The sequence below is a fragment of the Scyliorhinus canicula genome, chromosome 5 (assembly GCF_902713615.1).
Source record: "Scyliorhinus canicula chromosome 5, sScyCan1.1, whole genome shotgun sequence".
In the NCBI taxonomy this organism is placed as follows: Eukaryota; Metazoa; Chordata; class Chondrichthyes; order Carcharhiniformes; family Scyliorhinidae; genus Scyliorhinus; species Scyliorhinus canicula.
The window spans coordinates 28,505,289-28,526,172 of NC_052150.1; the positions used below are offsets into that span (position 1 = coordinate 28,505,289).

A 20,884-nucleotide genomic window follows, 5' to 3' on the forward strand; every position below is an offset into this window, starting at 1 on the left:
TAAATTGCCCCTTAGCGTCCAGGGATCTGCAGGTTATTATACGGGGATAGGGGAATTGACTTAGTTAGACTGCTGTTTCAGAGGGTCCGTGCAGACTCGATGGGCATCTGAATTATAGGGAATCTATGATTCTACAATATCTTTAGACAGCCAGTAGCCCTTCCATTTTGTGCCATTCAGATTTCCCAACCCATTTGACTTTCACATTGCCTCATATGCCACATGCCATTAAAATATTTACACTAAAATGGATAACTCACTTCAGGCACAAGCGCACATAATATCACGAAGGAGCAGCATCCGCCAATACTGTGGCAGTGCCACAATAATGATGTTATGGAAGGAACTGAAGATAAATGGAGAGCAAGCGACTGGACATATAACGTTGCAAAAGGGAACTGTTTCATTGACTCAGTTGAAAAAAAACAACATATTACATTTAGAACATAGAACATAGAACATAGAACGATACAGCGCAGTACAGGCCCTTCGGCCCACGATGTTGCACCGACATGGGAAGTCAAAAACTAAAGGCCATCTAACCTACACTATGCCATTATCATCCATATGCTTATCCAATAAACTTTTAAATGCCCTCAATGTTAAATTTCTATAGCTCCTGCAGTAAGACATCCCAAGGTGCTTCACAGTAACATTATGATGTGACCATCAATTCACTCGAGCCACGAGAGGAAGTAAACTGTGGCTTTAATAGACTTACAACTGAGCCTGCCTGTGACCAGAAGAACTGAGGGCAGACTCACAAGGCTGCAGCACATTATACTTCCGGTAGTGGGAGGGGCCATGGGTGGAGCCACGGGTGGAGCCCTGTACAAGCTCCTCATCTCCCCCTGTGGGCAGAGCCGTGCAACGGCTCACAGACAGATCCCACAAGGACACAATGCTATACAGTGTGAATTAAGCAATGTACATTCACCACATTCACCCGCTGTAGAAAAATAAAGTCCGGCGGGGGTGACAGGTCTACAGGTTGAGCCGGTCCGGTGGCCAAGTCGTCCGCTGAGATCGGCGGAGCACTGGGGTTGCAGGCTCTTCGGATGGCTGTGTGCTGACGGGCGGTGTGGATCTGAGAGTGGACTCCAGGGGTGGTTCGTTCAGAGCTTCATTCCTGACCTGTGCGACGGGCAAAGAGGAAACCTGTAGGCGTGGGGCTCAGGGCGTGGGGGGTTGGGTGGGGTGTAGTGTGAGGGGTACCTCGGCAGTAGTGGTGGTGGTGGTGGATCCTGCAGGCGCCAGGTCCCGGAGGGAAATGGTGTCCTGACGGCTGTTGGGGAGTTCTATAAAGGCGTAGTGTGGGTTCGAGTGCAGCAGTAGTACCCTTTCTACTAGTGGGTCCGTTCTATGTGTCCGGACGCACTTCCGGAGGAGAACCGGGCCCAGTGTCCTCAACCAAGATGGGAGCGAAGCCCCCGCGGTAGTGCCCCTAGGGAAAACAAATAATCGCTCGTGAGGGGTCTGGCAGTGCACAGGAGGGACCTAATTGCATGGAGGGTGTCGGGGAGGACCTCCTGCCAGTGGGAGGTCGGGAGTTTCCTGGACCGTAGGGTCAGTAGGACGGTCTTCCAGACCGTCGCGTTCTCCCTCTCCACCTGCCCGTTCCCCCTGGGGTTATAGCTGGTAGTCCTGCTTGAGGCGATGCCCTTGTTGAGCAGATACTGACGCAGCTCGTCGCTCATGAAGGACGGACCCCTGTCGCTCTGTACATAGCTGGGGAAGCCGAACAGGGTGAAGACAACTGTGCAGGGCTCTGATGACTGTATGGGATGTCATATCGGGGCAATGGATAGCAAACGGAAAACGGGAGAATTTGTCTATGACGTTGAGGAAGTACACATTTCGATTGGTCGAGGGGAGTGGCCCTTTGAAATTGATGCTCAGGAGTTCAAAGGGCCGGGAAGCCTTTACCAAGTGGGCCTTGTCTGGTCTATAGAAGTGCGGTTTGCACTCTGCGCAGATCGGGCAACCCCTGGTGATGGCTTTTACCTCCTCGGTGGAGAAAGGCAGATTTCGGGCTTTGATGTAGTGGGCGCGACGGGTGACCCCCGGGTGGCAGAGGTCATTGTGGATAGCCTGTAGTTGGTCGTCTTGCGCGCTGGCGCATGTGCCGCGGGACAGGGCATCTGGGGGCTCGTTGAGCTTCCCCGGCCGATATATGATGTCGTAATTATAGGTGGAGAGTTCGATCCTTCACCTCAAGATTTTATCGTTTTTTATTTTGCCCCGTTGTGAGTTGTCGAACGTGAAGGCAACCGATCTCTGGTCGGTGATGAGGGTAAACCTCCTACCTGCGAGGAAGTGCCTCCAGTGCCGTACGGCTTCCACAATGGCTTGAGCTTCTTTTTCGACTGGAGTGTCGAAGTTCCAAAACGGAGAGGGTTCGGGAGAAGAAAGCTACTGGTCTCCCTGCTTGGTTCAGAGTGGCGGCGAGAGCGACCTCTGAGGCGTCGCTCTCCACCTGGAAGAGGATGGATTCATCCACCACCCGCATGGAGGCTTTGGCGATGTCCTCCTTGATGCAGTTGAAGGCCTGGCGGGCCTGAGGCACTCTCAATTACGACACGAAAGTTAGGTCAGTAATCAAAGGCTTTAATAAGCAGTGGACAATGGCAGCCTCCATGAGAAGTGTGCTCGCAAAATGGAGTCTCATCTTAAGTACTGTTTCCCAGGGGGCGTAGCCAGAGGCGGAGTCCCCCAGGGTTCCAAGCCTCTTAAAGGGGCAATGTATTCCGATCATCACAAGCCTCTTAAAGGGGCAAGGTATTCCGATCATCACATTCACCCCCAAAACATAGTCCGTCGGGGATGAAGTGTTTTTAAATTATAAGTTCAGTCTTTGTGGTGGTCTGATAGGCCGTGCTGACTTTCGCCGCTCCGGTGGTGGCGCCGTGGATGCGGTCGGTTCCGATGGTGGTCTATCCGGGAACACGGTTGACTGAAGCTTTGTCCGCCTTGGAGAGGGGGGTATCAGGAGTGATTAGGGTGGTCGGTGTCGGCTGGGGGGCAGGGGGCGCTATGGAGGGGTCGCTGTCGAAGTCGGCGTTCAGTGTAGGGCCGGGAGTGTCGGTAGAAGGGGGTGGTCGGTGGGAGGATCGGTGGAGTCGGTGGGAGAGCCAGCGGGTGCCAGGTCTCGCAGGGAGACAGTATCCTGCCTGCCATCGGGGTGCTCGACGTAGGCATAACGAGGGTTTGCGTGCAGCAGGTGGACCCTCTCGACTATGGGATCCGTTTTATGGCTCCTCACATGCCTCCGGAGTAGGACTGGACCCGGAGTCGTCAGCCAGGGTGGAAGCGAGACTCCAGAGGTGGACTTCCTGGGGAAGACAAACAAACGATTGTGAGGGGTCTCGTTCGTGGCCGTACAGAGGAGCGACCTAATGGAGTGCAGAGCATCAGGTAGGACCTCCTGCCAGCGGGCGATAGGGAGACTCCTTGACTGTAGGGCTAGGAGGACAGCCTTCCAAACTGTCGCGTTCTCCCTCTCCACTTGCCCGTTTCCCCGCGGGTTATAGCTCGTCGTCCTGCTCGAGGCGATGCCCTTGCTGAGCAGGTACCGACGCAGCTCATCGCTCATGAACGATGTACCCCGGTCGCTGTGGATATAAGCGGGGAAACCAAACAGAGCGAAGATGTTGCGCAGTGCCTTGATCACAGAGGCCGAGGTAGTATCGGGGCAGGGGACAGCAAAAGGGAAGCGGGAGAATTCATCGATGACGGTGAGGAAATAGATGTTGCGGTTGTTGGACGGGAGAGGCCCTTTGAAGTCCACGCTTAGTCGCTCAAAGGGCCCAGAGGATTTTATCAGGCGGGCCTTGTCTGGTCGATAGAACTGCGGTTTGCATTCTGCACAGATCTGGCATGCCTTAGTCATGGCCTTGACCTCCCCTGTGGAGTAGGGCAGGTTGCGGGACTTGATGAAGTGGGCAAGCCGGGTGACCCCCGGGTGGCAGAGGTCATCGTGGATGGCTCTCAGGCGGTCCAATTGCGCGTTGGCGCATGTGCCGCGAGACAGGGCATCTGGGGACTCGTTGAGCTTCCCCGGGCGATATTTAATATCGTACGTATAGGTGGAGAGCTCTATTCTCCACCTCAGAATCTTGTCGTTCTTTATTTTGCCCCGTTGTGCGTTATCGAACATAAAGGCGACCGACCGTTGGTTGGTGATGAGGGTGAACCTCCTACCAGCTAGGTAGTGCCTCCAGTGTCGCACGGCCTCCACTATGGCTTGTGCCTCCTTCTCAACTGCAGAGTGCCGAATTTCCGAGGCGTTGAGGGTTCGGGAGAAGAACGCTACTGGTCTGCCCGCTTGGTTGAGGGTAGCAGCCAGGGCGACGTCTGATGCATCGCTTTCTATTTGGAAGGGAATGGCTTCGTCCACCGCGTGCATGGCGGCCTTGATGATGCCGGCCTTGATACGGTTGAAAGCCGACTGGGCCTCATCCGTCAGAGGAAAAACCGTGGTCTTAATGAGTGGCCGGGCTTTGTCCCCATATCTGGGGACCCACTGGGCGTAATAGGAGAAAAGCCCCAAGCACCGTTTGAGTGCCTTGAGGCTACGGAGGAGGGGGAGTTCCTTAAGGGGACGCATGCGGTCGGGGTCCGGGCCTAGGACCCCATTCTCCACGACGTAGCCGAGGATGGCGAGCCGGGTTGTGTGGAACACGCATTTCTCTTTGTTGTAGGTGAGGTTGAGGGCCCGGGCAGTCTGGAGGAACTTCCTCAGGTTTGCGTCGTGGTCCTGCTGGTCATGGCCGCAGATGGTGACGTTGTCCAAGTGCGGGAAGGTCGCCCGTAAGCCGTACTGGTCCACCATTTGATCCATCGCCCTCTGGAAAACAGAGACTCCGTTTGTAACACCAAAGGGTACCCTGAGGAAGTGAAACAGCTGACCGGCTGCTTCAAAAGCCATGTAGGGGTGGTCCTCTGAGCGAATAGGGAGTTGGTGGTAGGCCGATTTGAGGTCAACCGTGGAGAATACCCGATACTGGGCAATTTGGGTCACCATTTCAGCTATTCGGGGAAGTGGGTACACATCGAGTTGTGTGAAGCGGTTTATTGTCTGGCTATAATCCACAACCATGCGTTGCTTTTCCCCGGAGCGGACTACTAATACCTGGGCCCTCCAAGGGCTGTTGCTGGCCTCTATGACCCCCTCTTTTAGTAGCCGCTGAACCTCCGACTTGATGAAAGTCAAGTCTTGGGTACTGTACCGGCGACTCTTGGTGGCGATGGGCTTACAGTCGGGAGTGAGGTTCGCGAAGAGACGGGGTCAACCGTGGCGCAACTTTGAGCGTCGCCAGGCTGCAGACTGTGAGTGGGGGGCAGGGGTCCGCCGAACTTCAGTGTCAGGCTCCGGTGGCTGCACTGAAAGTCGAGGCCAAGCAGCAGAGTTGAGGAAAAATGTACAGTTTAAAACGGGAGTATTTCGCGCCTTGAATTGTGAGGTCAGCGACACAATACCCCGTGATTTGAACCAAATGGGACCCTGAGTCGAGGGCGATAGTTTGGGAGGCGGGATGGGTGCGCAGGGAGCAGCGCCTTACCGTGTCTGGGTGGATAAAGCTCTCCGTGCTCCCGGAGTCGAACAGGCAGGGAGTGTCTTGGCCGTTGATTCGCACCCGCATCATCGAGTTTCGCAGGTGTTTCGGCCGTGATTGATCAAGCGTGATCGCTCCTAGGTGCGGGCCGTCAGAGTCGGACTCACAAAATGGCCGCCCGGAGTCACAAGATGGCCGCCGCCGCCGGTCGCACGTGTCAGGTTTTGAAGATGGCCACCGCCAAGATGGCCGCTCCCATGACTCGCACGAGGTCGATGACGCGTCAGAAGTGGGCGTGTCTGGCCGCAGTGCAGCCGCGTTGCGGGGCCTGTGAGGCCGGGAGCTTGATTTCTGGGCCCGGTGAGACTTTTGTTTGTGGCCTTTGGGCCCAGCCAGGCAGACTTTCGCGAAGTGCCCTTTCTTCCCGCAGTCGTTGCAGGTCGCGGATCGGGCCGGACAACGCTGACGTGGGTGCTGGCCTTGCCCACAGAAATAGCATGGGGAGCCCCCGGAGTGAGTGGATCGACGCGTGGCACAGGCCTGTAGCGTGGCCGAGTCTGGAGGGGATCGAGAGGGGTTCGTAAGGTCCGCGGAGTACGTACAGAGGTTACGGTGGGCCGTTTCGAGAGAAAAGCCGAGCATTACCGTGCCTTGGAGATTCTTCGCCCCGTCTTCTAGGAGCCGCTGCCGGATGTACGATGACCTGATGCCAGACACAAGGGCGTCACGAATGTGTAAGATCCTGTGTTCTTCAGCCGTCACTGCTTTGTGGTCGCAGTTCCTCGCGAGCGCGGTGAGTCTTTCCACGAACTCGTCCAGCATTTCTCCGGAGCGCTGGCTGCAGGTCGAGAGCAAATGCCTGGCATGTACCTCATTGGTAGTCTTTATGAAGAGTTTCTTCAATATTTCGATCGCCGCCTCATAGGTCGTAGCGGTTTCAATCATGGCGGAGATTCGGTGGCTCTCCCGGCCATGTAAGAAACGCAGCTTGCGAGTGCTGTCGACATCAGACGGTGAGGAGTCCAAATAATCCTCAAAACACCGGAGCCAATGTTTAAAGATTTCCGAGGCTTCAGGCGTCCTGCCTTCCAGGTTGAGTCTCTCTGGTTTCAGACCGCTGTCCATCTTGATGTGCACTGCTTATTAAATTGAGGCACTCTCAATTACGACACGAAAGTTAGGTCAGTAATCAAAGGCTTTAATAAGCAGTGGACAATGGCAGCCTTTCTTGAGAAGTGTGCTCGCAAAATGGAGTCTCATCTTAAGTACTGTTTCCCAGGGGGCGTGGCCAGAGGCGGAGTCCCCCAGGGTTCCAAGCCTCTTAAAGGGGCAATGTATTCCGATCATCACAAGCCTCTTAAAGGGGCAAGGTATTCCGATCATCACAGGGCCTCTGCTGACAGTGGGAAGAATGTGGTCTTAAATAGTGGGCGGGCTTTGTCCGCATACTTTGGGACCCACTGGGCGTAATAGGAGAAGAATCTCAGGCACCTCTTGAGGGCCCTGGGACAATGAGGGAGAGGGAGTTGTAAGAGGGGGCGCATACGGTCCGGGTCGGGGCCCAGGACTCCGTTTTCCATGACATAGCCGACAATGGCTAGTCTGGGTGTGCAGAAAACGCATTTCTCCTTATTGTATGTGAGGTTGAGTTTCTGGGCGGTTTGGAGAAATCGGTGGAGATTGGCATCGTGGTCCTGCTGGTCAGGGCCGCAGATGGTGACGTTATCCAGGTACGGAAACATGGCCCGCAGCCTGTACTGGTCCACCATTCCGTCCATCGCTCGTTGGAACACCGAAACCCCATTCCCGACGCCAAAGGGAACCTGGAGGAAATGGAAGAGGCGACCATCTGCCTCGAACGCCGTGTAGTGGCGGTCCTCTGGGTGGATTGGGAGCTGGTGGTATGCAGACTTCAGATCCACCGTGGAGAATATGCGGTACTGGGCAATCTGGTTGACCACGTCTGCAATTCTGGGAAGGGGGTACGCATCGAGGTGCGTGAACCGGTTAATGGTTTGGCTGTAATCAACCATCATCCGGAACTTTTCCCCGGTCTTGACGACCACCACCTGAGCTCTCCAGGGGCTGTTACTGGCCTCTATGACTCCCTCACGTAAGAGCCGTTGGACTTCGGCTCTAATGAATACCCTGTCCTGCAGGCTGTACCGCCTGCTGCGAATGGCTACGGGTTTGCAGTTAGCCGTGAGATTAGCGAAGAGTGGAGGGGGGTCGATTTTTAGAGTCGCTAAGCTGCATATTGTGAGAGGAGGTAGGGGTCCGCCGAAGCTGAGTGTGAGGCTTCTGAGACTGCACTGAAAATCGAGCCCGAGTAAGAGTGGGGCGCAGAGGTCTGGGAGTACGTACAGCTGGAAATTAGAGTAGCTGGAGCCCTGTATTGTTAGGGTCGCAACGGTGCGCCCTTGTATTTGGACTGAGTGCGAACCCGAGGCAAGGGAGATAGTTTGCCGTGCAGGGAAGTTAGGGAGCGAACAGCGTCTTACCAGGTCTGGATGAACGAAGCTCTCGGTGTTCCCGGAGTCGAAGAGGCACAGTGTCTTGTATCCGTTGATCTGAACGAACATCATTGAGCTCCTGAGGTGCTTTGGTCGCGACTGGTCCAAAGTGACTGCGTTGAGTTGCGGGTAGTCGGTGGTTCGATCAGTGGTGCTGGAGTGGCCCCGTGATGACTGTCCGCGGAGGTGATAGTCATCGAGATGAACATCAGGTGATAGCCAAGATGGCGGCCCCCATTGATCGCACGTGGTGGGCGATGAAGAAGGTGGCATCTAAGATGGCCACCCCCGTGGATCGCACGTGGTGGGCGGCGAGGAAGATGGCGCCCAAGATGGCGGCCCCCATGACTCGCACATGGCCGGCCGTGTGGGGGAGGAGTGCCAAGATGGCGGCCCCCACGAGTCGCACATGTCGGGCAGAGGCGGAGGCGGCAGACACGCTGCAACATTGCGGGGTCTGCGGGCCTGCGAGTTGAGGGAGCGATTGTTCTGGACAGCAGGAGAGTTAGAGGGTTTCGATTTAGACAGGCATACCTTAGCATAATGTCCTTTTCGACCACAGCTGCTGCAGGTCGCGTTGCGGGCCGGGCAGTGCTGCCATGTGTGTTGGGGCTGACCGCAAAAATGGCACGCTGGCGCTCCATAGTGGGTGGGTGGCCGTGCGGCACAGGTCTGGGGCAGTCGCTGGTCCACGATGGGGTTGCGTGGTCTGCGGGGAATGAGTTCAGACTTTGAAACATGACCTCCATTGAGGTTGCTAGCACTACCGGGTCCTCCAAGTTCTGGGCGCCTTTTTCGTGGAGGCACTGACGCAGCTAGTTAGACCGGACCCCTGCAATGTGCACATCACAGACAGAGAGTTCCATATGCTGGGAGGCAGTTACAGCCTGAAAGTTACTTTCCCGTGCAAGGGCTTTTAGATCGCGCAGGTAGTTCTCTAGCGACTCTGCGGGGCGCTGGCGGCGGGTAGCGAAAATATGCCGTGCGTAGACTTTACAGGCTGCATGTATAGTCAGTCGAGCATAGCGAGGGCCTCGGTGTATGAGTTGGTACTGTTGAGCTGCGTAGAGATGCGATGGCTCACCCATGCGTGCAGTAGACTGAGTTTCTGCTCGTCAGTAGTAGCAGAGGTAGTCAACACAGTCAACGCAGCCAGGTCGGCCTTGAAGCACCGAAGCCTGTGTAGAAAGATTTCCTTCGCTTCTGCAGCCTGCGGGTCGAGTTCTAGTCGATCAGGTTTGAGGGCTGATTCCATAGTGGTTTGCTTAAGTCTATTAAATTGATGTGACCATCAATTCACTCGAGACACGAGAGGAAGGAAACTGTGGCTTTAATAGACTTACAACTGAGCCTGCCTGCGACCAGAAGAACTGAGGGCAGACTCACAAGGCTGCAGCACATTATACTTCCGGTAGTGGGAGGGGCCATGGGCGGAGATAAGGGTGGAGCCCTGTACAAGCTCCTCATCTCCCCCTGTGGGCAGAGCCGCGCAACGGCTCACAGACAGAGCCCACAAGGACACAATGCTATACAGTGTGAATACAGAGCCCACAAGGACACAATGCTATACAGTGTGAATTAAGCAATGTACATCCACCACACATTACCAAGCAAATTTTGACACAAAGCCACATAAGGAGATATTGGGACAGATAGGTTTTAAGCATTTGACAGGAGAGAGGTAGAGAAGCAGAGGTTTAAGAGGGAATTCCAGAGAGTAAAGCCTAGACAACTAATGGCACAGCTGCCAATGATGGATCAATGAAAATTAAGGATGCTCATGGCCATAACTTGAGGAGTGTCAAGATCCCGGAGGGTTTCGGGTTTGAGGAGGGTTTTGAGGCAAGGAGGAGCAAGGCAATGGAGGAACTCTTAAAGAAAGATGAGAATTTTAAACTCAAAAACACACTGGAATTCAGACTGCAACCTCGTGGTTGCAGAGATAAGAATAAGGCTCAAGATGATCAAGACTGACTTTGTCCTGGATTAATAATGGCGGTTTCAGCAAATCACAAAAGTACAGGAACATGTTTCAAAAATGAACGACAGATTTGAAGAGTTTTAAAAGCGATACAGTGCTTGCTATTGAATAACATTGGAACAAATTCAAAACAGCTTTCTCTGGAAGGGCAAGGGTAAGCTTGAGGAAGAGGCTCAAAGCCAAAGACAGCAAGAGAGAATCCACATTCTAAGAGGTACCAAGAAGGAAATAAAGAGTTGAGTTCATTGTAAATACAATTCTGATCAGAATGTGCATTTATAAAGCATCTTGGACAGAGTTACTAAGGTACACAGCTGCAGGTCAGAGGGGCTTCAAGCCAAAGGGGGCACTATTAGGATTGGTGACCCCAAACTGGTTTCAACGAAGTACATTTTCCAGAGGAGTTTTAAGAAAAAGGAGGTGAAGAGGCAGAGCTCTTTAGAGATGGAATTCCAGAGAGTGTGCCATCTAGACATCCAAAGACATTTCAGCCAATGGTGGGAGGAAGGCATGGGGTAAAAGAAAAAGGCCACTCAAGGGAACTGCGAGGGAAGCACAGTTGTACGGTGGTTAGCAACTGCTGCCTCACAGCGCCAGGGACCTGGGTTCGATTCCAGCCCTGGGTGGCTGTGTGGAGTTCGTACATTCTCCCCTGTCTGTGTGGGTTTCCTCCGGGTGCTCCGGTTTCCTCCCACAGTGCTAAGATGTACAGGTTAGGTGGGGTTCTGGGGATAGGGGTGGGGAAAGGCCCGAGGTGGGGTGCTCTTTCACATGGTTGGGGCAGGCACGATGGGCCAATTAGCCTCCTTCTGCACTGTAGGGATTCTATATGAGATGTAGATGGGAAAATAGATGGAAATTAATGAATGAAAATACAGTGATAGACAATAGAAGCTGACAGAAAACTCAAGGGTCCAAACATGGCACTGATTAAGGGGAGGAAGAGTACAAAAGAGACCGGAGAACAAACAGTGGTAGATTTTACAGTATAAAAAGGTAAAAACATGTCAATTTAAGTGAGCAGGAAAGAGATGAAGGCCGATTAAAATAAAGAACCCATTAGCATCAAACAAGCCTACCTTGGAAGAAGTTTTTCACTCGGAGGTAGCTGACACTGAGGCGAAGGACGGAAAGTTTATCCAATTTGGAAATAATATCTGGTGGAAATGGTAGGAGACTGGCCAGGTGGTCTAACTCAGCATTCAGACGGTCTCTGTGCCTTTTAGATGGATTGGACTTCACACTGGTCGGTGCTGACTTGCTGTTTGGAACATTCCAGAAATAGCAGTGATTATTCACAGTACGTAATTACCTTATGAATTGAGTGAAGACAAACAAACAGACTATTTTGTACAGTTTAGTATTGGACATGTTGAGGCTGAAAATTAGGTCTCTATTTACTGTAAAAAAAAAGGATCTGAGGGCTAGTGCTGGTCATGAAGGATGTTTGTTCTGGGAACCAGGGCTAGTGCTAGGGGTGTAAATATCCTGTTCGTACATGGCCGCTGGATGCTCTACCTGACCTTCTGCCTCATTCCCAGATTTTCCATACTTTTTTCCCACTCTGCTGTTTTGTTGAAATCACTCTTCCCCCCCCCCCCCCCCCCCCAGACCTTTCTATTTTTTCTCTATCTCCATTTCCACTCTATTTTGCCTTGCACCAGCATCCATTTTGTTATTCAATCCCTCCTCAGCCTATTTCCCCCCAGTTCAGCACTTACCTAAAAGCTGTTTAGCTCTAGATTCTGTTGGAAGGTCAGAAAGGTTGAATTCTACAATTACCTGGAGGTGGGATCTATCATTCAACTGAGATCAATAGAGGAAGAGAGCAGAAAGAGGGAGGAGAGAGAGGGCTGGAGTGGGGGAGTGGGGGGGGGGGGGGGGGGGGAGAAGAGAGAAGGCTGGAGCGAGGGGTGAGAGAACATAGAGGGCTGGAGTGAGGGAGGGGGAAGAGAGAGGCCTGGAGGGGGGACAGAGAGGGTTGGAGGGGGAGGACAGAGAGGGCTGGAGGAGGGCAGAGAGGGCTGGAGGGGGACAGAGAGGGCTGGAGGGGGGACAGAGAGGGCTGGAGGGGGAGGACAGAGAGGGTTGGAGGGGGAGGACAGAGAGGGCTGGAGGGGGAGGACAGAGAGGGCTGGAGGGGGAGGACAGAGAGGGCTGGAGGGGGAGGACAGAGAGGGCTGGAGGGGGAGGACAGAGAGGGCTGGAGTGGGGGACAGAGAGGGCTGGAGTGGGGGACAGAGAGGGCTGGAGGGGGACAGAGAGGGCTGGAGGGGGACAGAGAGGGCTGGAGGGGGACAGAGAGGGCTGGAGGGGGACAGAGAGGGCTGGAGGGGGACAGAGAGGGCTAGAGGGGGACAGAGAGGGCTGGAGGGGGACAGAGAGGGCTGGAGGGGACAGAGAGGGCTGGAGGGAACAGGGAAGGGACAGAGAGGGCTGGGGGGACAGAGAGGGCTGGGGGGACAGAGAGGGCTGGGGGGACAGAGAGGGCTGGGGGGGGGACAGAGAGGGCTGAAGGGGGGGAACAAAGGGGGCTGGAGGGGGGGGGGAGTGAACAGAGAGGGCTGCCGGAGGGGGTCGGACCAACAAGGGCTGGCGGAGGGGCAGAGCGGGAACTAAAAGGGGAGTGATTGAGAAAAGGCTGAAAGAGAGAATGGGGATAGGGGTCAAGTGAAATGGCTGGAGGAGGGGAAAGAGGGGTTTGGAGGGGAAGAGAGTGTGCTGGAAGTGGAAAGAGAGGGGGCAATGAGGGGGAATGAGAGGACTGGTGAGGTAGGCAGGAGAGAGATGGTAGGGCAAGAGGGAGAGTTGGAGGACTGGAGGGAGGTTATGGAGAGAGAAAGACACACACACACAGACAGAGAGAGAGAGAGAGAGACAGAGACAGAGAAATACAGAAAGAGAAAGAGACAGAGGGCGGTATTCTCCAACCCCCACACCCCCCGATCCCCGCACGCGATTCTCCCACCCCCCCCAAAACCACCGCCGCGCAAATTGTGCCAGGCTGCTCGGAGAATTGCCGCAAACGGTGAGCGCCGATTCTCCGGCCTGGAGCCCGCTCCGACACGACAGGGTCCCGTCGGCGCCATCCACCCCTGGTCACTGCCGGTGGGATCGCTGTGGAAACACTCGAGGGGGGGTGGCCTATAGGGGGGGAGGGGGCTCCTTCACCGGGGGGGGGGCCTCTGAAGGGGCCTGGCCCGCGATCGAGGCCCACCGATTGGCGGGCCAGCCTCTTCCCCCCCCCCCACCCCCCCGGGCCTACATTCCGCTGCGGCCAGCCCCTGAACACCCACGTCCTATTGCGTCAGGGCTGGCGCGCGTAAGAAGTTCCCCGCGCATGCGCAGGATTGAGCTGCCCCAACTGCGCATGCGCGGGTTGGCACGGCACCAATTTGCCGCTGCGTAGGGACGCTGGAGTGGTTCACACCACTCCAGCGGGCCAGAATAGGCCGTGCCTGGACCCTGTTCGTGCCGTCGTGAAACGTGACGGCCTTCACGACGGCGCGGGCACTTGGTCCGCAGAGCGGAGAATCGCCCCCAGAGAGAGAGAGAGAGAGAGAGAGAGATCTAGTTTGAGCTTCACTGCTGAAAGCAGATGCTTTTGCCATTGTTAGACTGAGAAAAGGCAAAATAATAAAACCTTTTTGTCACAAAGCAAACAGGTCCAATAGATTACAGGCTGGTGGTCTATTTCTGAGACAGAAGGAGAGGTGTTTGACAGTATTGTAAAGAGTACACCTTCACATCATCCCTCACAGCTGTTTCAGTCAGAAGAGTTCCTTTCTTCACTTCCTAACGTCCCCCTGTCTATTCACCTTTGCCACTCTGCCCAAACTTACACAATGTGATGCATCTGTCTGGTGGTCAACTTTACTGAATCACTTGCCCAATGAATAGAGCACATGTCCTAAAACAACCCACAGATTTATTTTATAATAATAATAATCTTTATTATTGTCACAAGTAGGCTTACATTAACACTGCAATGAAGTCACTGTGAAAATCCCCTAGTTGTCACACTCTGGCGCCTGTTCGGGTACACTGAAGGAGAATTCAGAATATCCAAAATACCTAACAACACGTTTTTCGGGACTGGGGGGGGGGGCAAGATTGAATTCGAACCTGGGATCCTGGCGCTGTGAAGCATCAGTGCTGACCACTGTGCTAATGTGCCGCCCATGATCTGTCGCAGGAGAAATGAGTGTTGAACACAAGGGAAAGGGAAAGGGCTGGGGTGGGCTGTCCATTTGTTTTGCACCATCAACAATTTTGTGACTTAATCTCACCTGCCTTCCGCCCTATCACAGTTTTTGATGTTTCCTCTCTTAGTCTTTCCCCCGGTCTTCCTTAAAACCTGTTACATCTCTAACATTTTCAATTCGGAGATCAGATCATTGAGGTAAAACATTAACTCACTCCCCGTCTCTCCGCAGATGCAGCCTGCTTTGATGACTACTGTCACAATTTTCTCTTTTTCTTTTCCCTTGTGTTTACTAGTCCAGTAACATAAGCACTGCGCCATATAATTAAGAACAGTGAAGGAATGCATTTGAGGAAGGAGTGGTAATACAGAATTAAAGAACAGGCAGGTGAAAAGATAGATCAAAGGACAGATTCCTTGAAAATGCAAGATGGATAAACCTATAATTTAGGGTGGGGGGCGGGAGCCAAATATGTTTTGGAATCTATGAAGAAGGACCTGCAAGAGAAGAGCAAAGAGGTAATGGCAAATTTGTTCAAGCCATTGGTTACACTATCTTTACGATGCTGTGTGCAAGCTTTATTAGCTTTATACAGGCAGCAAGGTAACATAATGGTTAGCACTATGGCATCACAGCACCAAGGTCCCAGGTTTGATTCCCGGCTTGGGTCACTGTCTGCGAGAAGTTTGCACATTCTCCCCGTGTCTGCGTGGGTTTCCTCCGGGTGCTCCGGTTTCCTTCCACAAGTCCTGAAAGACGTCATATTAGGTCATTTGGATATTCTGAGTTCTCCTTCAGTGTATGGTTTGTGGTAGGAGAGGTTCAAAGGAACTTCCCTCAACCTCAGCCACATCTCCTTCCTCTGCTCACTTCTAACTCTGGCACTAAACACGCAAGGGCCAATTTTGCAAAATTGTCTTTTCCACAGGGAATCCACATCTGTAAGGCGAACATCTCAAGAAATTCAGCCACCGCTTCTCAAAGTCTTAGTCATTTCAAAAGGGATGCAAAATCCTGAGGTGGGGGTGTGCGTGGGGTAGATCCACAATTACCCTACACAGCTCCGATAAGCAATGTGCAATTCCCCATTTAGGGAAAATCAGTTGTGTGTGGGTAAACCTGGAGTCTCAGCCCAACCTTACTCTGGGGAAAGTTCGCAACAATTCAATTTAATGTCCAGTGTGGAGTAAAGGCTGGTTTACTAAATACTCAGTCATGGAAATATTTTATTGGGTGGGTCCTGCCTCCTTTGGGTGCTTATTCATTCAAAACTGACAATATTTAAATATTTAGAGAACGGGGGTTTTCCTCTCCCCACACTCTCTATAAACATTCGAATGGTTATTGATGGGAGGGAGTACAGCGTGAATCTTGGCCAGCACAACTGAGGATGTAGCCAGACAGGGTTAGGCACGTAAACAGGGTATTTAATTACTGGAAGTATACATTGCGTGCCAATGAAGGTAGTACGTGTGTTCCCCCACCGGAAACCATGTTTTAACCGGGAGATTCACTCCCGACTGAAGGCCAGGTCTGAGGCGTTAAGACAGATGACACTAACCTATACAAGAAATCTAGGTACGACCTCCACAAAGCCATCAGGGACGCCAAGAGACAATACCAAACTAAGCTAGAGTCACAGACTAATGACACGGACTCTCATCGGTTGTGCGAGGCTTAAATAACATAACAGGCTACAAAGCAAAGCCAAGTAGAGTCTCTGGCAACAGCTCACCCCTCTCCGATGAGCTCAATGTATTCTATGCTCGTTTCGAGCAAGAAACCAACAAACCGTTGTCAACTGCCCCAGCAGCCTCGGACACTCCTACATCTACTGTCACGGTGAACCCTCGGAAAGCAACGGGTCTTGACAGTGTCCCTGGTTGTGCATTCAGATCCTGCACGGTCAGATCCTGTGCGGATCAACTGGTGGATGTGTTCCCATACATCTTCAACCTCTCCCAACTCCGCTCCGAAGTTGCCACCTGCTTCAAGAATACCACCATCACACCGGTGCCAAACAAGAACCAGGCAACATGCCACAATGACTACCATCCAGTCACCTTGACATCTATCATAATGAAGTGCTTTGAGAGGTTGGTCATGAGACACATCAACACCATACTCCCAGAATGCCTTGATCCACTGAAATTCACATACCGCCACAACCAGTCCACAGCAGGTTCTATCTCCCTGATCTTACACTCATCCATGGAGCTTCTTGATAACAAGGACTCCTACGTCAGAGTCCTGTCATTGACTACAGCGTTGTCTTCAACACCATAATCCGAGCCAAGCTCATATGAAAACTCCAAAACCTAGGACTTGGCTCCTCCCTCTGCAAATGGATCCTCGATTTTCCTGACCCATAGACCACAATCAGTAAGGATAAACAACAACACCTCCTCAAAGATAGTTTTCAATACTGGGGCCCTGCAAGGCTCTGTACTTAGCCCCCTCCTATATTCCCAAACGCACACGACTGCGTGGCACAATTTGGCTCCAACGCCATCAATTAGTTTGCTGATGACATGACCATAGTGGGTTTGATCTCAAACAACCACAAGTCAGAGTACAGGAGGGACATAGAGAACTTAGTGGCATGGTGTAACGACAGCAATATCTCCTTCAATGTCAGCAAAACTAAAAAAAGCTGGTCATTGACTTCAGGAAGCAAAGTATCGTACACATGATCGTTTACATCAATGGTGTCAAGGGGGAGATAGTAGACAGCTTCAAACCTAGGTGTGCACATCACCAACAATCTGTCCTGGTCCACCCATGTCAACGGTACGACCAAGAAACCACAACAATGCCTAGACTTCCTCAGGAATCTAAGGAAATTTAGCATGTCCACATGGACTCTTATCAATTTTTACAGATACCCCATAGAAAGCATCCTATCTGGCTGCATCACACCTGGTATGGCAACTGATTGGCCCAAAAACGTAAGAAACTATAGAGGGTCGTGAACACAGCCCAGTCCATCACGCAAACCTGCCTCCCATCCAGAGTCTATCTGCACCACCTTCTGCCTTGGGAAAGCATAATCAAAGAAACCTCCCACCCGGGTTATTTGCTCTTCCAACCTCTTCCATCGGGCAGAAGATACAAAAGTCTGAGTACATGCACTAACAGATTCAAAAGGTTCTGGGGCTTGAAGGTTCTGAGTTCAAGAGCCCCTCCGAGGGCAGCACGGTGGCGCAGTGGTAGCATTGCAGTCTCACGGCGCTGAGGTCCCAGGTTCGATCCCGACTCTGGGTCACTGTCCGTGTGGAGTTTGCACATTCTCCCCGTGTTTGCGTGGGTTTCGCCCCCACAACCCAAAAGATGTGCAAGGGTAGGTGGATTGAACACGCTAAATTGCCCCTTAATTGGAAAAATGAATTGGGTACTCTAAATTTATTTTTTAAAAAGGAAAAAAAAAAAAAAAAAAAAAAAGAGCCCCTCCAGAGACTTGAGCACCTGATCTGGGCTGACATCTTAATGCAGCACCAAAGATTTTCTTCACTGTCAGAAGTGGGTGGGATTCTCCCATTCGACGGCAGAGTGTCCATGCCATCGGAAACGCGGTCACGTTTCACGACGGCATGAACGGGCTGCTGGGAGGACCGATTCTGGCCCCTACAGGGGGCCAGTACGGCGCTAGAGCAGTTCACGCTGCTCCAGCCTCCCATTCCGGCACAAACTGTGCGCCATGGGATCCGCGCATGCGCAGTAGCACCGGTGCCAATGAGGACATGTGCAGTGGCACCGGCGCCAACCCGCGCATGCGCGGTGGCCTCCCTCAACGTGCCGGCACCGACACAACATGCCGTGGGAGTTCAGGGGCCGGCGCGTAAGAAAATAGGCCCAGGGAGCGAGAGGCTGGGTTGCCGATCGGAGCCCCCCCCCCCACCCCCCACCCCCACAGGCCGCCACCCCACGCGCAGAGTATCCGCCGGCTGCGACCAGCTGTGGACGGCGCCAGTGGGTCTCTGCCTTTTTAGAGCGGTCGCTCAGCCCATTCGTGCCGGAGAATCGGCAGCCCGGCCGCGTAGAGCAGCCCGCAACCTCGCTGCGCCAAACACGCCGGGGCCAATGGTGCTGATTCTCCGCATGTGCCGGCGCGGAGCGGCATGGTGCGGTTGCGGGGATTCTCCAGCCCAGCGCGGGACTGGGAGAATCTTGCCCGTTGTTTCTCAGGTGAAAGATTAAACCCAGACTGTGTTTGCTCTCCAAGCAGCCGGGAGTACTTGTCCTGATCAACATTTATCCCTCAATCTACTTCACAATAGATAGATAATCGGTGTGATCAACCGATGAGATTATATATTATCATTCATGCACAAGTCATACCATTATGACAACAGTTCCACTTCCAAATGCTGCTGCCAGGGAGTGATTTGCAAAAGTGGTTATGAAAATTGTCGACTGAAGTGACTTGTTAAACCACCAGAAAGTACAACAAGGATTAGACAATACAGGTAGTGTTTCCCAGCAACAACCATGCAGCCAAGCATGAATAATGATTTGAAAGACCAATGCAAGGCATTGATAAACCAACGAGAAGTCATACTGACGATAGACCACGGCTTCACATAAACATTACAGAACCTTTTGGCGAGTACAGTATAGGATGCACACACATAATAATTGGATCCATAAGGCCATAAGACCCAAGACATAGGAGTAAAAGTAGGCCACTCAGCCCATCGAGTCTGCTCTGCCATTCAATGAAATAATGCGATCTGATAATCCTCAACTCCATTTCCCTGCCTTATCCCCGATTAAAAATCTTACTTCAGCCTTGACCCAGTCTCTACAGCTCTCTATGGTACGAATTCCACAAATTTACTCCCCTTTGAGAGAAGAAATTCCTTTGCATCTCTGTCTTAAATGGATGACCCCTTGCTCAGAAATTATGTCCCCTTGTGCGAGACCCGCTCACAAGAGGATACATCCTCTCAGCATCGACCCCGTCAAGCTTCCTGTCTCAATAAGGTCATCTCTCATTCTTCTAAACTCGAAGGCCTAATCTACTCAACCTCTCCTCATAAGAAAATCCATCCATATCCGGGATCAACCTTATGAACCTTCAACCTCCAACGCCAGTATATCTTTCCTTTCCTTAGGTAAGGGGGCCAAAACTGTATTGTAGGTTTTGCCTAACAAGTGACTTGTATAGTTTTAGCAGGACCTCCCTATTTTCATACTCCATTCCCTTTGAGCACTTGGCAAGCAGACATCTTGGGAGCTCAGGTGAGTGCAACCAAGCAGACCTCCTGGGGGCTGAGGTGAGTGCCGCCTCGGTGGGGAAAGAGGGTCATGCCCAGCCACTGCGCAGGAAATGCCGGGAGGGGTGGGGGGGGAGGGGGGGCAGTGTGGTGCGGCGGGTGTTCACCTTAGCTCTCTTGTCGGCCTTTAAAAATGGTGCCCCAATTCTCGGCTAACTAAGATGCCGGTAGGATGGGCGAATCAGTGGCCGCTCTGGCAACGACACATCGTCGGACACTCCCTTTGATATTTTTTTTTAAATCTCGGACTGTGCAGTGGAGAAAGCCGCTGTTGCTATCAGCGACTTCAATGCCGTTTTTTCCACTCATCTCCATTGACAACTTCTGGAAAAATCTTGCCCATTGAAAATAGTTGACGTCCCAGCACTAAGTCTTCAGGCACTTCACTGGTCACAGCCTGCCACCTTGAGAATGCTCCATTTTGTCGACTTTGTGCTTCCCGTCTCAATCAATCCCTTATCTGTACTAATTTCCTACATGCACCCTCTTTTCCCCAGGTATATTTCTGTATACCTGGAGTCATCAGGTATACAAGTTTCAAAGTGAATTGGTAAAATTGTGTTAAAATATCAAGCCTCACCCCACACCTTTGGAAGAAATTGCAGATTTCAATTAGCAGAAACGTTGGTCTTCATGCAAAACAGTTTTAAAGTGAATTGGGATCAGTAGCCATGAAAATGACAAAGATCACTATTAATTGTCCAGGGACGAAGGAGCACAACATCCTTTCACCGTTAGATCTTGAACTAAAACAGGATGAACATAGTCTCTCCTTTTGTTCTCTGTTACTGTTCAAGTCTCAACCAACCCTAGGGCAAAAAAAATGATCTAATATTCAACCCTTGAATCGGAAATAAACTCTGGTGTAGGGGGTGAGGGGCGAGGGGAGAAAGAGAACAAAACTACAAATACTGTGCATTTAGCAATATTGCACTTCAACTTTGAATTTGCAGATAAACATTAAGACCGGGATTCTCCGTTGCGAGTTTGAGTGAAGGCAATCATCCAGCAGAGGGCAGCAGAGCAGAGCTACTGATCAGCTGTTCTGGGGAAATTTGCATACGTGCAGTGCGGTCAGCCTAAGTTGAAGGTGAATCTGCGAAGGGGACCCGAGGAGTTTGAGTGAAGGCAATCATCCAGCAGAGGGCAGCAGAGCAGAGCTACTGATCAGCTGTTCTGGGGAAATTTGCATACGTGCAGTGCGGTCAGCCTAAGTTGAAGGTGAATCTGCGAAGGGGACCCGAGGAGTTTGAGTGAAGGCAATCATCCAGCAGAGGGCAGCAGAGCAGAGCTACTGATCAGCTGTTCTGGGGAAATTTGCATACGTGCAGTGCGGTCAGCCTAAGTTGAAGGT

The 20,884-nt window shown here is 52.4% G+C and overlaps 1 protein-coding gene across 2 annotated transcripts in view; it reads right to left on the bottom strand.

The window, feature by feature from the left end:
• LOC119965876 (aryl hydrocarbon receptor repressor-like) overlaps window positions 1-20,884 on the bottom strand; it is a 253,068-nt gene that overhangs the window by 189,862 nt on the left and 42,322 nt on the right. For both annotated transcript variants that reach the window (XM_038796824.1, XM_038796825.1), the window contains one exon: window positions 11,129-11,310. In XM_038796824.1, the coding sequence (XP_038652752.1) occupies window positions 11,129-11,310 (182 nt within the window). The remainder of the gene's footprint in view (window positions 1-11,128; window positions 11,311-20,884) is intronic.